Source organism: Vipera berus, assembly GCF_964194415.1.
Source record: "Vipera berus genome assembly, chromosome: Z".
NCBI classification, from domain to species: Eukaryota; Metazoa; Chordata; class Lepidosauria; order Squamata; family Viperidae; genus Vipera; species Vipera berus.
The window spans coordinates 18,234,045-18,260,139 of record NC_138205.1 but is presented as its reverse complement, the minus strand read 5'-3'; the positions used below and the strand labels follow the sequence as shown (position 1 = coordinate 18,260,139).

The 26,095-nt window shown below is 43.4% G+C and overlaps 1 protein-coding gene across 1 annotated transcript in view; it reads right to left on the bottom strand.

Moving 5' to 3' along the window:
* Positions 1 to 9,014: 9,014 nt before the first annotated feature.
* LOC308678673 (serine/threonine-protein kinase LMTK3-like) overlaps positions 9,015 to 26,095 on the bottom strand; it is a gene marked incomplete at both ends in the record, with an annotated part of 40,242 nt that continues 23,161 nt past the window's right edge. Inside the window, 6 exons of the mRNA XM_081345903.1 lie at positions 9,015 to 9,031; positions 10,313 to 10,573; positions 19,840 to 19,951; positions 20,590 to 20,960; positions 22,737 to 22,974; positions 23,026 to 25,312. Of these exons, the coding sequence (XP_081202029.1) occupies positions 9,015 to 9,031; positions 10,313 to 10,573; positions 19,840 to 19,951; positions 20,590 to 20,960; positions 22,737 to 22,974; positions 23,026 to 25,312 (3,286 nt within the window). The remainder of the gene's footprint in view (positions 9,032 to 10,312; positions 10,574 to 19,839; positions 19,952 to 20,589; positions 20,961 to 22,736; positions 22,975 to 23,025; positions 25,313 to 26,095) is intronic.

Sequence of the window (26,095 nt, the reverse complement as noted above, 5' to 3'; positions counted from 1 at the left end):
TTCGTGTTTCTTACAACTCAAAAGTTTCCACTGATCAGACTCTTGTTTTTGTTCTGTTACCCACTTTGACTAAAGTGCCACTGATTTGGTGGTAATGTGCTCAGGAAGAAGGTAAGGGTAGTCCTCGACTTACAGTGATAATTGAGCCCAACATTTTGGTTGCTAAGTGACCCATTGCTTAAGTGAATTTTGCCTTTTCACGCCATACTTCCGAAGTGAATCGCTGCAGTTCTTAAGTTAGTAACCCGGTTGTTAAATGAGTCTGGTTTTCCCATTGACTTTGCTTGACTAAGGGGATGTTACAATGGTCGTAGGTGTGAAAAATGGCCCTAAGTCATTGTTTTCAGTACCACTGTAACTTCGAATGGTCACTAAACAAACTGTGGTAAGTCGAGGACTGCCTGTATTTTGAAACCAGAATGAAACTGTGTTTAAATGGACAAGCTAAGGTGTTGTGTTTTTTTTTAATTCAGCGGGTCTTAAGTGTATCTCTCTTTAGAGTCATTTCTGCTCAGCCAGCTGAGTAACTGACTGACTGCAGTTATCATCTTATCACCTGGGTCAGGGGTAGGCAACCTCGGCTCTTCTATGACTCATGGACTTCAACTCCCAGAATTCCTGAGCCAGCATGGCTCAGCTTGGAAACCTATCTTTCCCCTCAGCATGGCTGGCTCAAGAATTCTGGGAGTTGAAATCCATGAGTCATAAAAGAGCCAAGGTTGCTTACCCCTGACCTGGGTCATATGAATTTTCCATTCCTCAATAAACTTCTACACTTATCATTACATAAGTCATAAATAAACATGTGGCATGTGGATTTCCCATAGTAAGTCCACGCTAATCTTTTCAGTGGTATAGCACTAAGAGATGTTGATTTGAGACTATAAAGGACAGGGAAAACTGGTTTAGGAGCGTAAGAGAGAAGTCTAAGAAGAATTGTTAAACCTAGGAAGATCAAATTCAAACTTGATTCAAATTCACACTTCTAATATACACTGTCTGATATTTCATCACTGAGTTATATTCAGCTACAGGTTCAGCTTACTTAGAAAATTACTTGGAAGTGATTATGAACTGGTTGTATCGAAAAGCATCAGATCTGAATAAGTATGAAAGGTCTTACTGTGGTGTTAGTTTTGTACCGGCCTCTTAACGCATGAAAATCACCCATTTCTATTATACAGTTATCATATGTTAAACATATAAATGTGAAACAGCTCTGGGGAGATGAGTGAACAGTTCCATTGAAGAAGTAAAATAGCGTTACTCGACCTTAGCAACTCTTAAGACGTCAACTCCTAGAATTCTCTGGCCAGGAAGTCTGGCTGGGGAATTCTGGGAGTTGAAGTCCGCATGTCTTAAAAAGTTGCTAAGGTCGAGAAACACTGAAGTAGAAGATTGTAAGTTTTACAAAAACACTATTGATAGTTGATATGCTGTCTCTACATTCCTTGCACAATTGTAGGCATAGCTCAAGTGTCTTAACAAGGCATGGATTGTGGATTGAAAAGGAGCCAGGATTTATGATTAACTGGGTTCTCTGAATCTGAAGTGGGTCTGTGGTCCACGAAGTGATCCATGCTGCAAGTAGGTTTTGATTCCTCTTCAAACAATTGTTGAGATATTTTCATGGGGGGGGGAAGCATATCTATATTATGAAAATGTTACCATTAAACATAGGCCACATATTTTGTAATTTATATTGTTTTCTGTAGTAACCAGAGGTTACTATGATATGCAATGGTTTAAGACAGGGGTCTTCAAACTTGGCCCTTTTATGACTTGTGGACTTCAACTCCCAGAATTCCTCATCCAGCGTGCCTGGCTGAGGAATTCTGGGAGTTGAAGTCCACAAGTCATAAAAGGGCCAAGTTTGAAGACCCCTGGTCTAAAAAAATGTAGAGATTTCCCCCTGCTCTCCAGGAAACATGGGATAGGAAGAGAAATGCCAGAAGTCAGGACTTCTGTGCATGGAAATAAGAACTAGATTAAAGCAAGGCAGTTGCTGATATTTTTTTTGTTAAAAAATGTGTTTATTTAATTTCAATTGCCAGAATGTATAATAAAGACAGTTATTCAGTAGTATTCTTGTCCTGGCAGACCAAACTGCAGGCATTTTGGTCAAAGCCAAAATAGAGTAATTCAGCTATATTGTCTGAAGAAAGAAATATTTTTCTCAGTGAGGAAAGGAAATGCCATCTCACTTTTCTTTTGCCCCTCACATTCCTGTCCGACTGACAAAGAACCCAGTCATTTAAAAATCCAAGTATGCCCCCTTGCAGGCTCAGCTATGCTATTACAGAATCCTGGACAGATTCGAGTAACGTGCTTACTGATCCTGTTTTAATCTTGAATGCGGTTGCATAAATAAGCCACAGCGGCCTTCTAAATAAATGCACAAGCTGTCCACCTTTGGTGAAACTCACAACTGTATAGTAAAACTGTGGCTTTGGAGCAACTGCCATTTGTTAAAAAAAACCAAGAGCTGGAAAAATATCAGAACATCTTAGTTATCGGAAAGAAAACAAGATTGATATTTTACCAATGAATGAATACTCAAAGGTGCTTTTTTTTTCTTTTCAAAAGGCAACTGGATTGTTTTTTCCTTGAAGAAAAATAAAGACTTTTTCTTGAGGAAGAAACAAAACGTTTTCTCCTTTTTCCTCAAGGAAAAGACAATCCACTTGCCTTTTGAAAAAGCACCTTTGAGAAAACTGTGACCTGGATGACTGAGAATCTCCACAGACGTAATGAAAGAATAATTTCAGGTTTGGGAGGCATAAGGTTCACAGAGTTTTACAAAGCCATCTTCCACTTGTAGTTCGCTTGAGTTGCATTATTTTTTTCTCATTTGTAAAAAAAATAAAATAAAACGAAGACGGCAAGGCAAGACTAACTAGATGGCTTGTTTTGAACTGCTAATTGCTAAATCCCTATAAGTTCAGAATTGAACCATTCGGTTTTCTTCCGTGATCCTGTTTACGAACATTTGCTTTGCTTTGCGGTACAGGTAGTCCTCAATTTATGACCACAGTTGAGCCCAAAGTTTCTGTTGTTAAGTGAGATGTTTGTTAAGCGAGTTTTGCCCCATTTTGCAACCTTTCTTGCCACAGTTGTTAAAGTGTATCACTGCAGGTGTTAAATTGGTAACACAGTTGTTAAAGGAATCTGGCTTCCTCGTTGACTTTGCTTGTCAGAAGGTCACAAAAAGGGGATCACACAACCCCGGGATGCAGCAACTGTCATAAGTGTGAACCAGTTGCCAAGCATCTGAATTTTGATCCCATGATCCTGGGAATGCTACAAAGGTTGTAACTGTGAAAAATGGTCATAAATCACTTTTTTAATGCCATTGTAACTTTCAATGGTCACTAAATGAGCTGTTGTAAGTCGAGGATTACCTGTATTTAGGCCTCTTTCGCATCAGCACTGTTGTTCTCCCTTTTTCAGCTAGCAGTACTTGACAGTGTTCAAACTTAGCTATAATAGAAATGAGAGATATATTGAAAGAACAGATCAGCACATATGTTAGTTAGGCCCATAGAAAGAAATGGTTGGTGACTTGAATCCCTACTCTGTATTTCCAAAATCCAACATTTACTGTAAGTTGCAAAAGGTGTGGACATTGCATAGATTTGTTCACAGTTCAATACAAAGAAAAGGGTTTTTTTACTTAGAGCCTCCATTTATATTTACTGTATAATGTCTGTAACTGGAAACTCCTTATTTCCTCTGCTCAAAATGTATGTGCTCAAGAGGCAAAAACAGGCACATATTTCTGGGCAGGATATACGCACTGGTTCCCATTTGGCATGTTGTTTCAAAAGCATGAAATACGAATCTATTTTGCCTATTTTTATTACCCATCAGATCAAACTATTTTCTGAAATAGTTTTACTATTGAATTCTGGAGAGCCAAATACTGTAATGTCAAGAGGGGGAAATGTTGAAAATGGAAGATCAGTTTAGAAATAGATTTGCAGATTAAGCACAGCAGCACAGAATTCTCTGCATAACAATATGGTCACCAAATGTGTGTGTGTGTGTGTGTGTGATTCTGTATACACATGCACACAAACACGTATCCTGGATCTCTGAAGCTGGAAACTTGTGTCTTATTAGCAGCTCATTTTATCTTACCTAGGGCTAAAAAGTATACATTTATCTTTGCATTTCCTTGCTGTTCTTAGAAATAACTCCAGTCATCTCATGATTGTTGCCCTGTGTGTGCATATTTGTGTGTGCATACGTATGTGTGTTTCAGCTGAAATACATCTGGAAAATTTTGAATCTCCTTCACTTGAAAGCCTGAAGAGTGAATTCAAGTTACAGAATGTTCATATCTAAGGTCAGAGTTTACAGATCCTGCAACTGATGTGTGAAAATTGGAATGAAGGAAAAGTTTGACACTGTGGCACTCTGCTTTGAGGGTACAGAGGAGAGTATGAACATACCAAAACAAAATCAAAATGGCTTTCACATTTTTCGTAAAAAGAGGCAGCTTGGGATTCATTCAAAAGAACAAAAAAGAGTGAATGCAGGATAGCACTTATCATATGTGAAGTTGCCATACTGTATTTTTGACAGCATTGTAAGCTGACTGTAAAGAAATTTTATCATCCTGCACCATATTAGAAAGTTGGAAAATAATGGAATAACTATATTTTTTATCTTCTCCGTTGGGCCATGTAAGATAACTGGTTTATCAAGTGATTACATGTATGCCATGGTTTCTTACCCATTGGTAAATAATTTTTATGTTTTACTAAAAAAAAAAGCCTGTGCAACTCTACACTTTAGATGTTTGGTTTAGCTTGGACATAATATATAAAGAACAATGAGATTCCATTTGATGTCAGTCTCTGTGTGTGCATAAATGAAAGAGAGGGGATGGGGAATGTATTGTTGCATTGGGACATGCATTACCAGCTGTGCAGATATTGAGGTCTCATTAGCTATGTCCTAATTTTAAAATTAATAAAGTTTAATATAAATATGTGCCTTTCTATGTTTTCTTGGTACCTTGAAGCAAATTTATTCCAGAGCTTTAGTTTGGGAATGAAAGTACTCTTTGTTGGAAAAATCTTTACAGACCTCACCAGTTTTCCTGCCTCATAAAGTTTTCCTTACAAATTACAAAGCTTTCCTTACAAAGCTTTACCAACTCCTTGTCTGATGTTTTCAAATTGGTTTAAAAAATCCCTTCGCCTCTCAACAACTAGACCAGGGGTAGGCAACCTTGGCTCTTTTATGACTCATGGACTTCAACTCCCAGAATTCTGGGAATTGAAGTCCATGAGTCATAAAAGAGCCAAGGTTGCCTACCCCTGAACTAGACTGTATCCACATTTGCATTCCCATTTATACAATCTGCAGGCTTTTATGCGTAACAAAATATGCTATTAAAATTCTGCTATTTAAATATTTCTCTATCCCCATATATTCTTTCAATGAATGTTCCTACTAATGGAATATCACCCTGTAAAACATTTATCCATCTATTTCTGCAACACAGGTTTCCACAGTGCACCCTTTTGTACCTTAGTACATCATCCATTCCTTAAATATTCAGATTATTATTTCACTGATCGACCCATCATAATTCAATACCATTCCTCAGTGGAATCATACAAGACAAATGGTCATAGGTGTATTTATTCTTCCATTCCTCCTACCGGTCTTTTTAAAGAATATCACTTTCATTATAAACAAAACACCCCCCCACCCACCCACACCCCCCCCAAAAGAAAACTACTCCATTTTAACAGAGCGTTCGATAAAGATGATCATCCCTTTCTTTCTTTATTCTGTGCTACAAATGGCAACAGGAATGGGGGTTATTGATATCAGACCCAAACTTCTGTTTCCCTCAGAATCTATAAAAAAATGGAATATACGGTACCAAGGTGATAGCCATGATCACAGAGAAAATGGCAAGAATGGAAGCTAGATAATCAGAATGTTCACACCGCCCACCACCAAGAGGCAGAATGTGGAGACGCCATGCAGAACCAGTCAGTTTCCAGTCTCGATGTTCTTGAGATAATACAGATGCTGCCCAAGCATTTGACAGGCACTTAAGAGAACACTTGTGGCCAAAGTGTAGAAGGATCTTGTCACCTGCTGGGTGCGCCCCTGCCACAGCCTGGAGCAGGCTCAGGATTCTCATTTTGTAATGAAGTTGTTACTGAAAAAAAACGGCACTTTTGAAAAGGGCACGGCAGTTAAACACAACCAAATCCAGTAAGCCAATTCTTCCTTCCAATTTGCAAGTTAAGTGGAGCAAGCATCTGCATAACACTTTGTAAGCTGGCAGGTAACCCTACAACACCCTTCCTACTTTATGCCCACTGCTTCTAAAAATCCCAAAAGCAATTGAATTTGGACACCACCTGCTTTAGAGAAGGAGAAAAATCTCTGAAAGAAAAACTTCCCTTGACGTCATCTCCTAATTGGGACTACTACCAGATTTAATGGAGCTGCAGTTCCCAGAATTTCCAGGCTACGCTGGCTAAGAGTTGTAGTTCTAACACATCTGGAAAGCATTAATTCAGGCAAAGCTGCCTTAAACCTCTCACAAAGGATATCATCTGATGGAGGCATAGATAGTGGCCATAAAACCTTTTAAAGATTATTAAATACAGGACTTTGAATACTTGCAGTTTGCTTAGCATTGCCAGTGTTGGAAATCACCATTTGGGAAATGGGTGCTATAAACAGTTTGCTCCCAGGCACCTTATCTATTTAGTTCAGTGTTTCCCAATCTTGGGAATTTCCAGGAACTTGGACGTCAACCCCCGGAATTCTCATCAGTGGTCATATTGGCTTTGGAATGCTGAGAGTTGAAGTCCACACTCCTGGAAATTCCCAAGGTTGGGAAAGCCAGAATTAATTGATAGTCCTGGACTTCCTTTGTAAAATATATAATTCACTGAACACCATACAGTATGGTGAAATGTTCTGTGGATAGCTAGCCTTAAGGTCTTCAGGAAAGATACAGCTGATGTAAAATACCCAGAGTCCAGGGCTAGAGACTTTGGGGACCTGACTAAAAAAAATGTTCTTGTCAACACACCAGCATTCCAAAGGAACCAGCTAATAGTTCTTTTCCTGCTGAGCTTATAGAACAAGTGGACAGTATTGCAGCTACTATTTCAACATAAATCAGATTGGATATTGCCATCCGCATAAATCAAGCCATGCCCAGATTGCAGATAACATCTCTCCAACATCTTGGTTCCTATTGCATGTTCCCCGTAAGAATTTGCCAACTTCCCTCTTTCATCACCATTTTTCCAGCTAAAACTAAGGAGAGCAATTATGAAAACTCACTTTTCTCTGTTATAAGCTAAATCAAAAGTGAAACTATTGCCTTAAGGTTAATTAAGGTTTAGAGTCACTAGGGGCTCATTCAACTTGGTCGATACTGGCTGCTTACAGGCTCAAAACCAACCTGTAAGATGCCATTGGCAGGCTGAAGAATTGTCAAAACCATCTTTCCCACCAAGAAGCACTCCAGATATGTTACAATGATAACATCCATTGTAACATTCATTGGCCAACACAGGTTTTACTTTTAAGACTGGTGCCTTCCAGATCTATTGAACACACATGTGGAAGATACTCAGTTAAATCAGCCAGTGGAATTGGATGCTCAAGCCTAATCTTCCATTACTCCTCTTACTTCACCAGGGTTAAGCACTCTTCACTGCTGCTTATAATCTCCCATCTGGACACAATGTTCTGGAAATAAAGCCAGACGTGTTTCCCTGCAAAATGCCCACAGAGTAGGTATCTCCATAGAATTGCTTGAGTGTTTTTCAGTCCAACCCATTTCATCCTCACACTGTGGTTTTTGGCACAACCGATGACTTTACCACTCCTTGAAAGTGCTCATCATTTCAACTGTATCCCAACAGGCCCCAAAAGGCCTTTATTGACCTCTAAAACAAACCAGCGGGCGACTGAGAAAGTCAGAACCAGCCACTCCCAATACAAGCCAACCATCTCCAACACAGAGTATGAATAAGGAATGATTTTTCCCAGTCCAGTGCGCTCACTGACCTGCCAAGACAATATGGAGGGAGTTCCCACAATAAATCAATGGCTATCAATTATCTGGCCCCCTACAAATGAGTGATGTGACCGATTTACTGTTTTCCCCTATCACTTCGGGAATCAATGAATGGACACACTGGCTGATAACATAAAACAATACTGGTGAACAGTCCCTCGGGTTCAGAGCAAGGATACCCGTCCAACCGACTCTCATTACCCAAGGTCCCCATAACTTTACAGCATTTGATTATTCCATCTTGCCAGTATAAATTCTGTCCGCGGTTCGACAGAGTGGTCTTTTTTTATGTATGTATGTATGTAATGCTGGTTAAATGGTCATCAGCCCCGTTCAGCTCCATTTGGCACAAAAGGACTTTTAAATCGGTAGCCATCTTCCATATCACAAAGACTGCAGGTGATGAATTGTGGAAGGGCTCATGAGCAGTTGTAGGCGACTTCCTGAAGGTTGGTTCCGCCCTTCCCACCCCCAACCCTCTCAATTTGGCACAGAGGGTCCTTAGAAGGAACAGATCGGAGAGTGGAAAGGAGGCTGGAAGGGGATAGGGGTGATACATTCAAAAGCCAGTGCGGAGCAGGGGCCTCAAGGACTGAGGAGATACCTTCCTCATCATTGGGAGGCCTGAAACTGTTTGTACAAAAAGTTCTGCTTCTCTGCCCTCTCCAGGCAGGGATGTGTCAGTGAACCGGAGAGCAGAAGTCCACGTATGTCAGGTTGTTAGTTAGCAGTAATGGCCCCATGCCGTGCACGCAGATATACACGTGCACATACACACACACACACACGCACGCACACACACACACACACATCTGTCAGTCTATCCACTGCAGAAAACGGATGTGTGGTAGCTTGATATCAGCAGGTCAACTGGATGACTGGGTGCTGTCCCTGAATGTTGAGATGACAGGTGGCGGGGTTGTCCAATTTCCATTGATTCTCAGTTCTCAATAGCATCTGGAAGGTGGAGAGAAAAAGACACTTCTTGTTAAGGAGGAGGAAGAGGAGGAGGAGGAGGAGGAGGAGGAGGAGGAGGAGGAGGAGGAGGAGGAGGAGAAGAAGAAGAAGAAGAAGAAGAAGAAGAAGAAGAAGAAGAAGAAGAAGAAGAAGAAGAAGAAGAAGAAGAAGAAGAAGAAGAAGAAGAAGAAGAAGAAGAAGAAGAAGAAGAAGAAGAAGAAGAAGAAGAAGAAGAAGAAGAAGAATTATCTTTTGGGGCTGAGCATTGTATTTGTCCTTTGAATGTCATTTTGGAGGGTGGACTCTAGAATGTCACAAGCACATCAGGTTATGCTTCTCTAATCTACAACAATAATTTTAAATGACTGCTAAATGGAACAATTCTCTGGGTGAAATTCACTTTTGTGGAACAGGACATTCCTGCATTTCCTCTAATAACAAAATGACCAAGGAGCCTTTCATTGTCCTGCCTTTCCTTGTGAAGGTAGCTTTCCAATACTCCACAATTCTCCAGACTTCCTCCATCTTAATTAAATACCAAAGGAAGACAAGCTTTTTTCGGGATCAGAGAGTGGGAGCTGATGAGACAGATTTTATTGTGCAATTGCCAGGTCTTGGTCAAGGACCTGGGGACTGATATGGAGAATCAAAATTTCATCTTAGCTTTCTAAAGATATCCTTAGCCTGTTTCTCCAGTCAATCTTTTTTGTTTTTAATCTCTCTTCCCACAATTCATTCAGGAGAAGAAGACAGAATTGCTATTTGATACTTGTTTTTTTATCAGTAGTGCTAGGGAATTAGATGCACACATAATCTTCACCAATCGTCTATTCAGTCACACACAGACCTATCATTCTTTTGGCAAGCTTTGCCAACTGCAGTAATTTTATGGGCCCAGGAAACTCAAGTTACTCTCCTATGTATGGTTACTCTGAAACTCTGTTGCTCAATGAAAGGCCACAGCATCCATACAATCAAAAGGTTTGATTAGCTTAGAGCAACTTTCTTGACTTTAGGTTGTTCTGAAGTCCTGGGCCTGGGCAACTCTCTGGCTGGGAATTATGGGAATGAAAATTCAACATCCTATGAAGATGAAGTTTGGGGAGGTCCATTTAGATACGAAAGGCCATTCCTCTACCGTCCACTCCTGCCTGTAATCGGGTCTGGAACCAAAACTCCACAAAGCCCCACATTGAATTTTCCTTCCTCACTATGTCCCATATAATAAACCTGTCCTACGTAGGATAATGGATAAGAATGGCGTGCCTCTGTGCCCCTTACCAGCTGCGGGTCCCAATTCAGAATCACAGGATGGAGGCCGATGTGGCTCTAGGGCAGGAGAAACGGTGAAGCGAGAGAATCTGAGAGTGTCCACGAGGCTGGACTCTGCCCGCTTGGCTGATGACAGCAAGGCGGGTGTCATGGGCACTGGTGAAGACAGGACTGGGTGTGGCTGTGCTGTGCTGGGGTCCGACACCATGGAGACATAAGATGGGTTCTGAGCCATGAGGGGGAAATCATCGTCCCACTCAAAACTGCCACCTGAGTTGAGAAGGAAGAAGAGGGAAGGTAGGAAGGGGACTAGATTGGCGCTCACTCTTATAGTCTACAAGAGTAAAGAAGATAAAAATACAACCAGTAGTTCTGACATGAGGTCCTGTTTAAATCTTAATCTGGCTGGGTTCACATCACATGATAAAGTAGACTAAAAGACTATGTTGTGTGACCAGGCCATTATATTAGACTGGTGATTCTCAGCCTGTGGTCCACAGATCCCTGGTGTGTGTGTGTGTGTGTGATGTCATCACATGGGGTCTGTGAAGGCTTGAAGAAATGTTGTGGTTTAAATCTTAAGTCTTGGGGGGGGGGTCCCATGGCCACAGTCTGTGGCCACAAAAGGCATTTAAATGGAGTGGTGAAGAAAAGGTTGTGAACCACTGTATTAAACCATTATCTAGCTGATTTGTTTGGGCACAGCATGTTGTTTTTTATGAGCAAAGCAGCTGTGTTTAATTCACCCAGCTTTAAGTTCCACATATTGTATGAGTCCAGTCTTTAAGTCACTGTTGAGTAGAAGACAACGCAAGAACTAGACAGCTGCAGAAAGATTTCCTTCGTAGGGCTTAGACGCATCGGTAGGAGAAAATATATATATATATATATATAGCAATGAGTAGATTTTCCTAATGTCATTATTTCCTATTTCCTCCAGTTTGCTCAACTCCATCTCAGGTTCTCCTGCTCTGCAGCTCCCATTTGACAAGCTAATTTCGGTATGGAAGCATAATCACTTTTAGTTCTCTAGATCAACTAGTCTTTTCACAGACATATATGCGTTTCACAAACACCTGGCTAATGATCGATGCTCACACACACACCCTGTTAGAATGTGTAATTTCACCATGAGGAAATTCTTCCTGCAACTGAACTTTATTGGCATGCTTTGTACAATAACTCGTGTTTAAAAAAAAAGTCTTCCCATCACCTGCAAGTTCTGCCTTCCCTTTCTTTGAGGACTTTTACTGGAAAATCCTGACCGCTGCTTCCCTCTCAGTCCATTAATCTGCTGGGTAGACACTGTCAAAATGAATGGGAGTTCCAGATGCCCGTATTTGATCTCATAGGCCAGGGCTTTTCAACCAGTGGTACGGGTACCACCTGTGGTACATTGGCATCTGGCAGGTGGTACGCGACCCTCCTAGAAAAGTGGTAGCGTGGGAGGGGAATGAGCTGAACTGGTGGTAACACCACACAAGCCTGAGCGGGAGATGGCTGGAGCTGCAGGGCTGTCAGGGCTCAGCGGAAATGCCAGGATCAGCGCTTCTTCAGGGTTGTCAGGGCTAAGCGGAAGCGCCAGGATCAGTGCCAGGCTCCAGCTGGAGCTCGGCGCTGATCCTGGCGCTTCTGCTGAGCCCAGAAGAAACACTGATCAGCTGGAATATTGGGGTCTTGTGATTTACATTCAGATGCTTGGCAACTGATTCATATTTATGACGGTCACAGTGTCCCAGGGTCATGTGAAGTGACCAAAAATCTTCTGCAACCACCGAGCAGGGGTGGGGAGGAATAAAAACCAAACACCCCCCACCCCACCCCCACTGCCAATCCTCAACCTAAATGCTCACAACAATGAAAACCTCAGACAGGAGGAAGAGCGCCACCAGGCGGGCAGGCAGGTGTCTTGCTCGGCTGTGGCTTGGGGAGCACTTATTTCAGTGCCATTGTAACTTCCAACAGTCACTAATCGAACTGTTGTAAGTCGAGGACTACCTGTACTTCATCACTTTTTCCCTTTTTTTTTTTTTGATCAAGTTTTTGACACCTTGCTAGGCGACTGGTGGTACTCAGATGTTGCCCTATCCTAAAGGTGGCACAATGGGTGAAAAGGTTGAAAAGCCCTGTCATAGGCCAAAGGAGGTCACCTCAGGGCTATTTAGGCTTCCTAAAGCATCTCTTAAACTAAGCAGGATTAAAGCCTGGCTGCCCCAAAGACAACTTGTCAAACAGTGAAGACAGATGCCAAAGTGTGTTCTGAATATAGGAAGCTCCATAAATCCTTTGCCTCTCTCTGTGTCACTGAATAAGTCTCTGGGAAACACTTACGAGTCCTTGGGAAAGTACTATTGAGCCACTAGAAGGGGGCCAACTCTGTATAAGGAATTTAGCTCCATTTATGACACCATTATTTATTTATTTGGATCCCACCTTTACTATTTTTACAAAATAATAAAGGTGATGAACATATGCAACACATCTTCCTCCTCCTATTTTCCCCGCAACAACAACCCTGTGAGGCACGTTGGGCTGAGAGAGAATGACTGGCCCAAAAAATCACCCAGCCAGCTTTCATGCCTAAAAGAGCCTTGGTGGAGCAGTGGGCTAATACCTCCTTAAGTAACACCAGGTTCGAGTCCCACCAGGCTGAAGGTTGACTCAGCCTTCCATCCTTCCGAGGTAGGTAAAATGAGGACCCAGATTGTTGGGGGCAATAAGCTGACTTTGTAATAATGCCGCTTGGGAGGGGGCCGAAAGCCCTAATAAGCAGGCATATACATAGAATGAAGGCTATTGCTAAGCACATTGATTTGTGCTTTAAATTGTAAGCCGCCCTGAGTCTTCAGAGAAGGGCGGGATATAAGTGGGATTTAAAAAAATGCGACTAGAACTCATAGTCTCCTAGCTGCTAGCCTGGTGCCTTAACCACTAGACCAGGGGTAGGCAACCTGGGCTCTTTGATGACTCATGGACTTCAGCTCCCAGATTTCCTGAGTCATAAAAGAGCCCAGGTTGCCTACCCCTGCATTAGACCAAACTGGCTCTATTTGTTTTATTTGTCACAATTTGTGGCACAGACCACTGCTTCATGTGACTTTCAAAAAACCAAAGACAAGTTCAGGGACAGGCTGATGAATGACATTTAGCTATAAAGTCTAGAGAAGCTCAAGATCTCATGAGCAACTATGACAACTGATTATTGGCCCAATGCAAGAAACGGATTGCCTGCCTTGAACTATCTACACATGTTGGTCTGGAGGGAAGGAGAGAGAAAGATGGACAGACGTACAGTTAGGACATCTCCGTTGTGGTCAAGCCCCACTCAACAGAGATTTAGGCTTACATGTTTAATTTAATTACCGGGTATGCACAGTGCACTGACTGTAAAGTAACTAGAAGGGTTGCCTAGCTTAATTTAGCAGATCTCCAAGAATAGCAATAACAATAATAGCAATAACGGAAGATTAAAATGAGCTGAGGTCAGTGTATTATGATGCAATTATTGAAACTACTACATCACAGAGTGATACTCCTATCCTCTGAGCTTGGTGGTTTTCTTACAGATGTTTTATTACCAAAGTAGATAACATCAACAGTAGCACCTACTTTGATAATGAGATGTCTGCAAGAAAACCACGAAGCTCAGAGAGCTCCAAGGACCCCACAGTTCAATCCTGGTCTGTAAATATTCTCCTCTATCAGTACTACATCAACGTTTCTAAATTTTGGCAACTTTACAATATGTAGACTTCAACTCCCAGAATTATCACTCACATCTGCTTACATTTAAAGTGGACAAGTATATTGTGTTTTATATAGAACTACTTTTGAATTATGTTTGGAAATTCCAGAAGGTGTAAAGTCACCATCTAGAGTGGTCCAGTACATATTCTGGAAATCTCCAGTTTATTTTCAGATAAAGTATTATTTGTTGCTGTGTACATCCTTTAGTCAAGCACAAATGACCAGGTTCCATTATCCTACTTCAGACACACTATGTGAAGACTTAGCCGTGTAATGTTGGGCAAAGTGAAAGGAAAGAAAGAAGAGAGCCATCAGCAGAAGGTGGATGGACGCAGTTATAGTGCTGATGAGTGCACTGTGCTGGAAGACCTGAAAGATCAGGTTAGGGATAGTTCAGGGGTCTTCAGACTCAGCGCTTTTATGATTCATGGACTTCCAACTCTGACATGCTGGCTGAGGAATTCTGGGAGTTGAAATCCATGAAATCCATAAAAGGGCTGAGTTTGAAGACACCCCCCCCCCCCAGGATAGATCATCAAGGAGAAAAATCATCTGCACCGACTTGAGACCAATCAATCAATTAATCTATGAAATGTCCCTAAACATCAGGAACAAGATCAGAAGAACTATTTCTTCTCATGTTAATCAGCTAACAGTTCAACTTCAACACCTGCCCTTTATGTTCTACCATTTTATTTTTATTTTTTATTTTAATTCCATTTATATCCCGCCCTTCTCCGAAGACTCAGGGCGGCTTACAAGCTTAGCAGTAGCCTTCATTCTATGTATATGCCTGCTTATTAGGGCTTTCACACAACACCAAGCGGCATTATTACAAAGTCAGCTTAATTGCCCCCAACAATCTGGGTCCTCATTTTACCTACCTTGGAAGGACGGAAGGCTGAGTCAACCTTGAGTCTGGTGGGATGCGAACCTGCACTGATTGCAGGCAGCTGGTGTTACTTAAGGAGGCATTAGCCCACTGCTCCACCAAGGCTCTTATACCATGTTTTGGGGATGTGCTTGATAACAACAGAAGAAGGACATTTAGGTATCCTACCCAAACAGTGGGTGTGTCTTCTCCAAAGAACTTTGGTAGGCCACCTCTCTGTTTTGGAAAGCAGGAAAGTAATATATAATCTGTTCCTTTGATCTGCCTAACTTTCAGCTCTTGTGACACTATTTTTCCAACAGAGACTATTAATTGACATTCTTGGCTCTTATTTTAGTGATCAGTGGGTTAGGATGCTGAGCTTGTCGATCAGAAGGTCGGCAGTTTGGCGGGTCGAATCCCGAGGGCCGCGTAGCAGAGTGAGCGCCTGTTACTCGTCCCAGCTTCTGCCAACCTAGCAGTTCGAAAGCACATAAAAATGCAAGTAGAAAAATAGGGACCACTACAGTGGGAAGGTAAGAGTGTTCCGTGAGCCTTTGGCATCTCGTCATGCCGGCCACATGACCACGGAGACGTCCTCGGACAAGCGCTGGCTCTTTGGCTTTGAAACGGAGATGAGCACCGGCCCCTAGAGTTGGAAACGACTAGCACGCATGTGCGGGGGAATCTTTACCTTTTTTATTGTCCTTTTAATTGTTGTTTTTATTTTGTTTTTAGGTTTATTGTACCTTGAGTCCTATAGGGGGAGTTACACTTCCTAACATAGGAGAGAATTTTAAAAAATTGGATGTATCTCCATTATCGGGCCCTTGCCACAGCACAAAGCAAATTAGTTTCTGAATAAGGAAGAATGTGTACCACCATCTGCCTTAATATGACAATTTTAGATTCATGGAGGCAATAAAAATTACCGTATATACTTGAGTATAAGCCGAATTTTTCAGCCCACTTTTTGGGCTGAAAAATTCCACTTCGGCTTATACTCCAGTCAACAAAAAAACTTACCGAGAACTTGTGCATGGCCGAGGCTTTGGTGCTTCTGGGATCACGCGCACCTCTCCCAAGCCACCGCCGTCCGGAGACCTGCCGAAGTTTGGGGAGGTTTCGGGAGGTGCGCGCGCAAACCTCCCCAAACGTCGGCAGGTCTCCGGACCTCCGCGCCCTGCCTGCCTGCTTCTTTCCGCTGCGGAAAGAAGCAGGCAGGCAGGGCGCAGAGGTCCGGAGACCTGCCGACGTTTGGGGAGGTTTGGGCACCTCCCCAAACCTCCCCAAACGTCGGCAGGTCTCCGGACCTCTGCGCCCTGCCTGCCTGCTTCTTTCCGCTGCGGAAAGAAGCAGCCTGCCTGCTTCTTTCCGCTGCGGAAAGAAGCAGGCAGGCAGGGCGCGGAGGTCCGGAGACCTGCCGACGTTTGGGGAGGTTTGGGCACCTCCCCAAACCTCCCCAAACGTCGGCAGGTCTCCGGACCTCTGCGCCCTGCCTGCCTGCTTCTTTCCACAGCGGAAAGAAGCAGGCAGGCTGCTTCTTTCCGCAGCGGAAAGAAGCAGGCAGGCAGGGCGCGGAGGTCCGGAGACCTGCCGACGTTTGGGGAGGTTTGGGGAGGTGCGCGCGCACCTCCCCAAACCTCCCCAAACTTCGGCAGGTCTCCGGACGGCGACGGCTTGGGAGAGGTGCGCGCGATCCTGGAAGCACCGAAGCCTCGGCCGCGCGCAAGTCCTCGGTAAGCTCCGGGCGGTCACTTGCTTCGCGTCTCCTGAGGGAAGGGGGGGCGACTGGAGCGGGCGTGTTTCCTCGCCTGCTGGGTGCCGCGATTTGCCCGGGGAACGCGCGGGCCCCGAATGGCAGCGTGGAGCGAGGAAGCGGACAGCCAGGGCTTCCCCGAGAGCCGCGGCCACACAGGGTATTCCTGTGTATTCAGGCTTGCAAAATGGCGGATCGAGCCTCTGCTGGCGGCAGAGGCTTGCAGAGCGCGGATCCAGCCTCCGCCGGCGGCGGAGGCTTGCAGAACGGCGGATCGGCTTATACTCGAGTCAATAACTTTTTCCAGTTTTTGGGGGTGAAATTGGGGGTCTCGGCTTATACTCGAGTCGGCTTATACTCAAGTATATACGGTATGTTCTAAAAATAAACTATGTGGAGATTATTTTTTTTTAAAAAAAGGATCAGCCAACATCAGCATAATTATTATGCGATGTCTCCTACATTTCTGCTAACTGAAGCACATTTTCATTTTAAGAAGATAAGGCTTTATTTTTTTTCCACTCACACATGAAATGGGTTTAAATTGAAGAATGCTAAAGAATAATGTTTATCTTTAGAGAGGTTCACTGATATTTTCTGCAGGAGTCTCAACAGAAAAAGGCAAAGCAAGGCAGAAATAAAAGTGAAGCTCATCTGAAGACTGGCAATTCTGCTCTGTCTTTGTATTGGAGACAACCAAATGATCCCAACCATCACACCCAGGAAAGATACAGATAATTTTATCCATCCAAGCAAAAACTGGGAGGGAAACGTTATCTCTACGAATGCACTTAAATCCAGAAATGGACAAAGTCTTGGTGGCTAGACTTAACATTTTTGAACATTTACTGGGTCACACCAGGAATTTTTACATGTTTTCCTGCTTTTCATTAAAAAAAAACCTTATTATTTGAAGGTTTACTTTAGCACTTACATATGTACTTCAACCAATATTGAGAAACTCTGCCCCAGTTTTAGCCACTGCAGAGAGAACTTGCCGCAAAACAAGAAACTTGAGGCCATACAGGTTGCCCAGCCCTGCTTTAACTGTGTTGAAATCAAACCGTTTCTGATATTGTAAAAATATTAATTAAAATACTGCTAGTGGGTCACAAATACGTAAGTACCCTAGTGTCTTTCCTCAATTCTTACAACTTAACAGCAGCAGAACAAAGTGCTCTAACAAACCAATTTTGAAAACCACTGCCTGACAGAGATGGGTGTACCAAGTTCCACTTGATCACATCCAAGAGGAAACCGTGTCTCTGGTTTCTTTCCAATATTCATCCAGTCTCAACCTTTCTGTAACTCAACGCCATTATTCCCAATTTTGCATTCTGGAATTATTGATAATCCTTCATCCTTTTCTACTGTGTGATTCCCTTTCAGGTACCGCATGTTCTCTTACTTTATCTCCACTACCACCATTTTGCCTTTTCCCCCCCTCTTCTTAGAGTTTTCTGCTTCCTTAGATTCTTTTCAGCTTAAGTTTCTTGCCCTTCAGTCTTCTTCATTGCCCTTCTATGAAACAATTTTCTTAAAAGTATGGCGCCCAGAATTGAACACAACAATTGAGATAGGATCTGACCAATAGGAAATAAAATGGAACTATATCTCACCTGGCCATCATTTCATACCTGGAAATCGGATCCCATTTTCAAGGGTAAATTCACTAATACCATTTTTCCACCTCAAATAAAACGTCAAGAGTGATTTGCGGCATTAAAAATGCACACAGAGAGATGGTGCAACCATCAATGGACAAAGCTGTACACTTAGAGATGAAGATGGGAAGTAGAGTAGTAGCAATTATTCTAGATCAGTGTTTCTCAACATTAGCAATTTTAAGATATTCCCCAGCCAGGCTGAGGAATTCTGAGAGTCGAAGTTCACATACCTTAAAATGGCCAAGTTGAGAACCACTGTTGTAGATTCTCCATATTCAAATCAACAACTTCAGAGTTTTGCTGACTACAGGCAGGTCAGAGGTAAGGGGAGCCTTAAACCAAGATTCTTGTCATCAGGATCCTGTAATTTTTCTTCTACCTGCCCAGTAGGCTGAGTATATATTTTCAGGCTGTATTGTCATCCTGGTGTTATACAAATTGGATGGCTTGGAATTTAAAGAGAGGTATGTTTGGAAGTCGCTGGGAAAGATTGCCCTGGGAAGCATCAGTTTAGCTGTGTTAAAAGCTTTCTAAAATCCCCAGACAGTAATCCCTAAGAGACATGCCCATTCATTATGTTTAATGTTGCACTGCCAACATTCAGAGGCAAAAAGGTACAAATCTCAGCAGTGGCATTTCAGAATGTTTGGTTAGACATCTGAGTCATTTAAAAATGGGGGTGGGAACAGTGTGTTTCCCTGAGCCACCCCCCCATTCTCCTTCTCATAATCACCCATCCCTCAAACAGACAAACTCAGTCTTGTCCTTTCAGTAACGCCATAGCATCACTGAACAGCCTCCTCCAGCCTTATAGAAAGTACCTCATATGTTGCCTGTTCCTATCCTAAGATTGGCATTCAGGTTTGATGTTCTGTTGAAGCAAGCGGTCTTAAGTGTAAAGACTTTACTAGAATTCCTGTTCATTATTTTTGACTGATACCCAAGATGATCACCCTGCTAGACCTAACTTTCCATCTGTTTCTAGCTGCGTGGTTGTAATACAGATTGTGGTGGGAGATGGATGGATGGATGGATGGATGGATGGATGGACGGACGGACGGACGGACGGACGGACAGACTGATGGATGAAGAACTTTCTGCCTGAGACACTGATTCCAATCTGCATTTGCTTTGTTCTGAACTTCGTTTGCTTCTTCTTGAAATTGTCTTCATGCCACGCTGAGCCTTTGCAGCTGTCTTTGGTCCCTTTCAGCAGTCTCCCTTCAAAATCAACCTTAACCTCCTTCGGACTTTATCCAGCCTTCACCTCTCTACTCTTCCTATGTCTGACAATCAGTTTGCCTGCAAACCTGTCCCTTCCTGAAACCTGCCCCTTTAATCCAACTTATTCATACACTGCTTTCTTATCAACAGCAACTAGATAACTCAGCCTTCTTCCACTCTTGGCTCTGTAGCTGGTTTGGCCCATTTCCTACTTGACATTTAAGGCTGCTAGAGAGAGGAAACATTTCTGCCTTGTCCCGGTACTCACTGAAGCCATCGGCTGGTGGGAAAGCATCAAGTCCAGGTGCGACGGTTGAGCCAGGAGAAGGGGCATCACCATCGGTTGCTCCCTGTGAGCTCAGTTCATTGGTTGGTGTCTCCTATTTAAAAACAAGGGCAGGGATTCAAATCCCTTTGAATTACCCATCTAAAGTCCCTCTGGACTGAGGCACAGTTCAATCAAATAAGTAAGAAAGGGAAATCATTTATCAGAATGCAAAGCTGCAGCAACGGACTCTTTAAATCGTGGGGTGGGAAGAGAGATAAGACTAGCAGGATGTGAACTGGAAGAAATGCCCCCCCCCCCGGGGTTTTCAGGACCTTCCCCCACTGATGTAAACTACAAGGGAGAAAAGAGCCTTCGTATTGCATGTCATCATTATGCAAATAGGTGTGAATCCTTTCAGCTATTGGAATAGATCAAAGGCATCCAACTGCTGGGGGAAGAAAACCTATTATCCACAGATGGTTGGCCGTTTCTATAAGGAGGCATGAAAGGACAGCATGGCTGGGATTAAGCCAGACCAAAAAGGAAATATGTGTCGTGTGCATTGGCAGAGAATCTAAAATGTGGACAATTGGGTGGGAAGAAATAAACCCAGAGATGTAGAAGATAAGAGAAAGGTGAGACCCAGAATCCATGAAAGGAGAAACACTGCCTGGAAATGGGACTTTTAAAGTCCTTCTTTACTGTGAATCAGCTTTCATACTCTCCACCCTTCACCTCCTCATAACTCACCTGATCAAAGAGGTAGACGGTGACATCATCAAAGAAGGAGACCATCTTTCGCTTGCGGTCAAACTCAGCTGCTGCCTCCTCCGCTGAGCGGGGTGACTTGAGAAGGCCACGCAAGTTGCGGGCATCATCGCTTTCACTCACCACAATGGGCACACCCCTCCCTCCACTTCCAGCCAAGCCTCCTTCCTCGTCTTCTTCAGCGTCCTCTTCCTCTTCCTCTTCTGCTCCTAGGGAAGCCTCTCTCCCTCCCAGAGCCGGACCCTCCCCCAAAGCGGTTCCTTCCCAAAATGGTCCTTTCCTTGCTCCGCCAGGTGGGGGAAACGTCTGCAAAGCCAGCGGTGGGAGTGACAGAGACAAACGGGATAGCTTGGCTGGAGGCAAAGGTTAGAGGTCAAAGGTGAAGATTGCCAGGAGAAGGGAGAGTGATGGAAGAGCCAAGGGTCCAAGGTCAAGAAGGACAGATAACATGGAAACCAGCCAAGAATAAAAGAGTTGGGATGAAAGAGAGAAAGAGAGGTAGAGAGAGACAGAGAGAAAGAGGGAGGAAGAGAGAGAATGTGTTATTTTACTACAGCTGGGTTCCTTGTAATTTTGCCCACATATAGCCTAATATGACCTGCCACATGTATCAGTTCAAAATGAGTGGTTTACTCTAATTTGATTACCAAACTGTCTTGGCCTGCTAACAACTAGTATCCATGGAAAGGTTGACAGCAGAAGAAATCCATAATCATGTCTGTAACTAATTACTTTTTCCCATTTAACACTACGGATTGAATTATGTTGATCATGGTTAGATTAATAAAGCAGCTAAAAGAATCTAGACCCCCAAATTGGTTGTTGTTGTTGTTGTTGTTGTTTTACTGTTTGGTGACATTGCCTATAAATCCAATCCTCTTCAAAATTACACATATTTTTGTAAAAAAAATACATTGATTAGCAGAACAGCCCTCCACACACAAAAAAGTTGTTTGCCAAGACTTTGGGTGGTGTTCATGTAGTTCCGGGGGAGGGTGGAAGCTTTTTAGCAAACAAAAGAAGCAAAATTAAAAACTGGACCATTGGATCAAATTGTAAGCCGCCCAGAGTCACTTGATTGGGTTGGGCAGCTAGAGAAATGGAATAAACAAAACAAAACAAAACAAAATAAAATGAAATAATAAAATGAAATGAAATGAAATAATAAATAAATAAAAAAAATAAAATAATAAAATAAAATAAAATAAAATAAAATAAAATAAAATAAAATAAAATAAAATAAAATAAAATAAATAAAATAAAATAAAATAAAATAAAATAAAATAAATAAAATAAAATAAATAAAATAAAATAATAAAATAAAATAAAATAAAATAAAATAAAATAATAAAATAAAATAAAATAAAATAAAATAAAATAAAATAAAATAAAATAAAATAATAAAATAAAATAAATAAAATAAAATAATAAAATAAAATAAATAAAATAAAATAATAAAATAAAATAAATAAAATAAAATAAAATAATAAAATAAAATAAATAAAATAAAATAATAAAATAAAATAAAATAAAATAAAATAAAATAATAAAATAAAATAAAATAAAATAAAATAAAATAAAATAAAATAATAAAATAAAATAAATAAAATAAAATAATAAAATAAAATAAAATAAAATAATAAAATAAAATAAAATAAAATAAAATAAAATAAAATTTTTAAAAAAACAATTCCTATTCGGTGTCCCCAGGATATTCATAATTTGGGGGAAGTCTTTATTAACTCTTCCCTTTCTTCCTTTAAGATTTTATTCTGAGGCTCAGGGGAGGGCCTCATGGGACGCCGATCCTGCTCCAGAGAACCACGGCCCAAGACACTGATGGGAAGCAGTAAAAGAAGTCATAATGGTGGTTGCAATGGTGCCACCAAAGCTCTGCCCCCTTTTATATGAGCTGCATATAAAAAGAATTGGGGATTTAACAACGTGGCTTAAATCACCGTCTTGAATCCTCCCCACCACCACCACCTGCTTGGCCGCTGCCACTTTCCCATTACACCAGTGATTCTCAGCCTCCGTAATTTTAAGCCACGTGGATGTTTCTCTATCCTGTGTGTTGCACGACTGCCCTGCCTTCCTGCTGCTGCCACCCTGAACTGTAGAATGTTTACCTTTGATGTCTTCACTGGCTTGATTCACAGGGACCTCAGGCTCCACCTGTTCCTTTTTGAGCTGGTCGGTTGCTACGTAAGTGTCTCCCTGAGGCTCTTGTGATTGTTCCACGTTGGCCACGGGTTCACTTTGCATCTCAGTGTGAATAGCTTTCTCTCCTTCCTTCCTTCCTTCTCCTTCCTCCTTCCATTCAAGCTGCTTCTCTTCAGGTTCTCCAGCTCCTTCCTTCCTCTGCTGCTGCTGCTTTTCTTCCTCCACCTCCTCCTCCTCCTCTTCTTCTTCTTCTTCTTCTTCTTCTTCTTCTGCTTTATCTTCCACACTTTCTGACCACTGGAAATGCACTGTTTCCTCAAGGCGCCTTTTCCCCTCGTTCTCTTCTTCCTCTCTTTCTCCTTCTTTTTCTCCTCCTCCTCTCCCTACTCCTTCTTTTTCTCCTCCTCCTCCTCTTTCTTTCTCCTTCTCTCCCTCCTCCACCGTTCGCCGCGTCTCTTCTGGCTCCAGCCTCCAAAGCTTGACAATGGCTTGGTCTTTCAAGGAGGCAATTGGTGAAAAGCCCAATTTGGGCGCCTTCTGACTGCAAAGTAGATTCCGTGTGACGTTCTCTTGCAGTGTGACCAACAGCTGCTCTTTGCACACCTGAACCACAAAGCCTCCATCTACGATTGTCTTCTCTGAAGGCTTCTCCTCCTCGGTTCTGGTTGCCGCTGGTGCCTCGGAGGACTCAGCCTCCCCGTCAGAGAAGTAAGCAGAATCACGGTGAGGGATTGCAAGCCCCAAGTTCCTGCCTACCTCTTCTTCAAGCTCAGTCCCTTCCTCGCTCACTGAGAGCGTGAGATCGCTGGTGGACTGAGACATGGGCGTTGCTGGGACTTTGCCAGGATCATCCTCTGCTTCTGTTTCTTCCTCTTCTCCGGAAGGTGAGGGAGGTGATTCCTCTTTAAATATGAACTCGGGTGAAAAGGTGCTCTCTGTTTCATAGCCACTGTCCCCAAATTTTTGCCCTGGAGAGGAGTAGTGGGAGGCTGGGCTGCAGACATCTGAGGAGCTGGTATTAGAAGGAATGTCCAAGGAATCTACGGAGTCTAAGGTTCCTCTCTGTCGATCGGGCGCTGCTGGAGAAAGGCTCAGGGTTGGAGGGCCAGCTGAAAATCCATCAACAGCTTCTGGGAGGATTGCAATAGTCTCCTCATCGTTAGTCTCAGCTAGAGTAGATAATGGCGGTATCTCTACAGGGACAATCACATTGCAGCACCCGGATGACATAGTTGGAAAGGGTGACCCAGGCGGACGGATGTTTCCCCCACCTCTCTGCTTTGGGTAATCTTGAAGTTCATAGGTCTTCACAGCTGTGCCCATGAGTGGGTCATAAAATTCGCTGTGCTCCCCAGCATCTCCGTCACAGTCCCTAGGTGGTACGGTAGAACAGTCAGATAAGGAGCCCCGCTCCACTTTGAGGGAGGAGTCGTCCTCAGTGCCGTAGCTATCCCGGTGAGGACGCCTCAGAGGCGGGCCATGGTTGCTCCAACTGCTTACCACGTCCCCTCGAGGGATAGCACATGTGCAACGGGCCCGAGTGCACAGGGGACAGGGCAGAAGTTTGCGCCGCCCTCCTCCAATGCTGCTTCCGCCATCATCGGTGCTGCTGCCGGAACTGTGGCCCTCCATCAGGGAAGGTTCCTGTTCCCAGGAAGGTGAGCCCTGGAACTCTGAGGGGTCCCCAGCCAGCGTCTCCCCGGCCCCTCGCTCTTCCATCATCTCAGCATCCCAGCTACGCTGCTGATCCTCCAACTCACGATACACAGTGAGTAGGGACTCTGCAAGGAACGCTTCGCCCTCCGTGGTCGGTGTCTCTGTCAGCGACGTCTCTTGGATCTCACCATCTACACGAAAAGGATTGCTTTCACCGCTGCCCCCAGGCAAGAAAGGGTTAGTATTGGATTGTTCGGGTGGCCGAAGGGGGGTGTTGTGGCAATCCCAATTGGAGGTAAAGAGGGGCTGTGGTGCTGAACCAGGGCTGGGGGCACAGACTGGCCCCTCACCACTACCGTGGTCCTCCAGGCGAATGTAATATTCACTGCTGACGGAAGGGCTGCGGGCGCTGATGACAGGCACAACACTGGGCGTCTCCAGACTGTGCCCACGATGCCCTGCCTGTTCATAGAAAGGGTTGCTGACAGGCACAGCTAGCCCACCATTGCTGGAGGGGTATTCGGGTGGTGCTGAGGCAGGGCCCTTCCATCGCCCCAGCCGGGCCTTCTCCCACATATACTCAAAGTTCAGCCCTCCACTGCTTTCGGTCACAGTCAGGATGTCATCCATGTCTCCACCGTGGAATCCGTCCAGGAGTGGGTAGGCGGAGATCTCTTCTGATGGGCAGTGATGGCGTGCTGAAGAAGAGGAGGCCGGCGGTGGGGAAGAGGAACGCATGGGTTTCAGGGCACTCCAGCGCCACTCGAAACTCTCCTCTGCCTGAGCATTGGAGCGCTCATTCAACAGGTAGCTCACCTGCAAGTGCAGCTCTTCCATAGTTGGGCGATGGAAAGCTGGTAGCCAGCATGATTGCATCACCTCGTACCTGCAGTGGGGCAGGGTTGGAGGGAGGATAGAGGAACAGTCGGAAAAACAGGCAGAAATAGGAGGGGGGGAAAAACACAGTTGTGGGAAGATAGCCTGAAAGGACAGCTAAGGGTGGGCAGTGGGGATTGGGAACATTTAAAACAAAGCAAAAAAAAAGTGTTGCAAAAGAACAGTTGGAAAAAGAGGAAGAATTAGACACCCTTACAGAGTAGCAAAAGGAAAAAAAAGCAAAGGTAGAAACAGAGATGCCAAATTAGAAAGAAACGGACTACTACAACGAGAGAAAGTAGGGACAAAGAGTCAACCCGTAAAAAAAATAATGAAGCAGAGCATATCAAAACACCACTCTGAAGTCTTTCAGGAGTACAAGAGGATGGGAACGCTCAGTCCCAAGAATGAAAGGAGAATGGCTGTGACATCAGGAGAGAAAAATGGGTGAGGAGTGGAACAGCTGGAAATGCAGACCATTTATAGATCTTGGAGAATTGATCTAACATAGGAGAGCTACTATATATGACATTAAATCATTGGCCCATCTACTCTTATTAAGAGGAGCATGTCCCAACCTAAACAGAGAGCAGATGGGCATCTGGTGGAGATGCTGAAGTCAGTCGCAACCCTTGGGGGTGAGGTGGGGGGTAGGGGGAAGAAAGGGTAGGAAGATCAAAGTGATATAAGCATCATTGCAGCATCTCCGCACATTCTATGGGCAACCCTAACCCTGTGCCAAGCCCAAAGGAACTTTCACCTGTAGACATCACTAACGTATATTATCCCACCA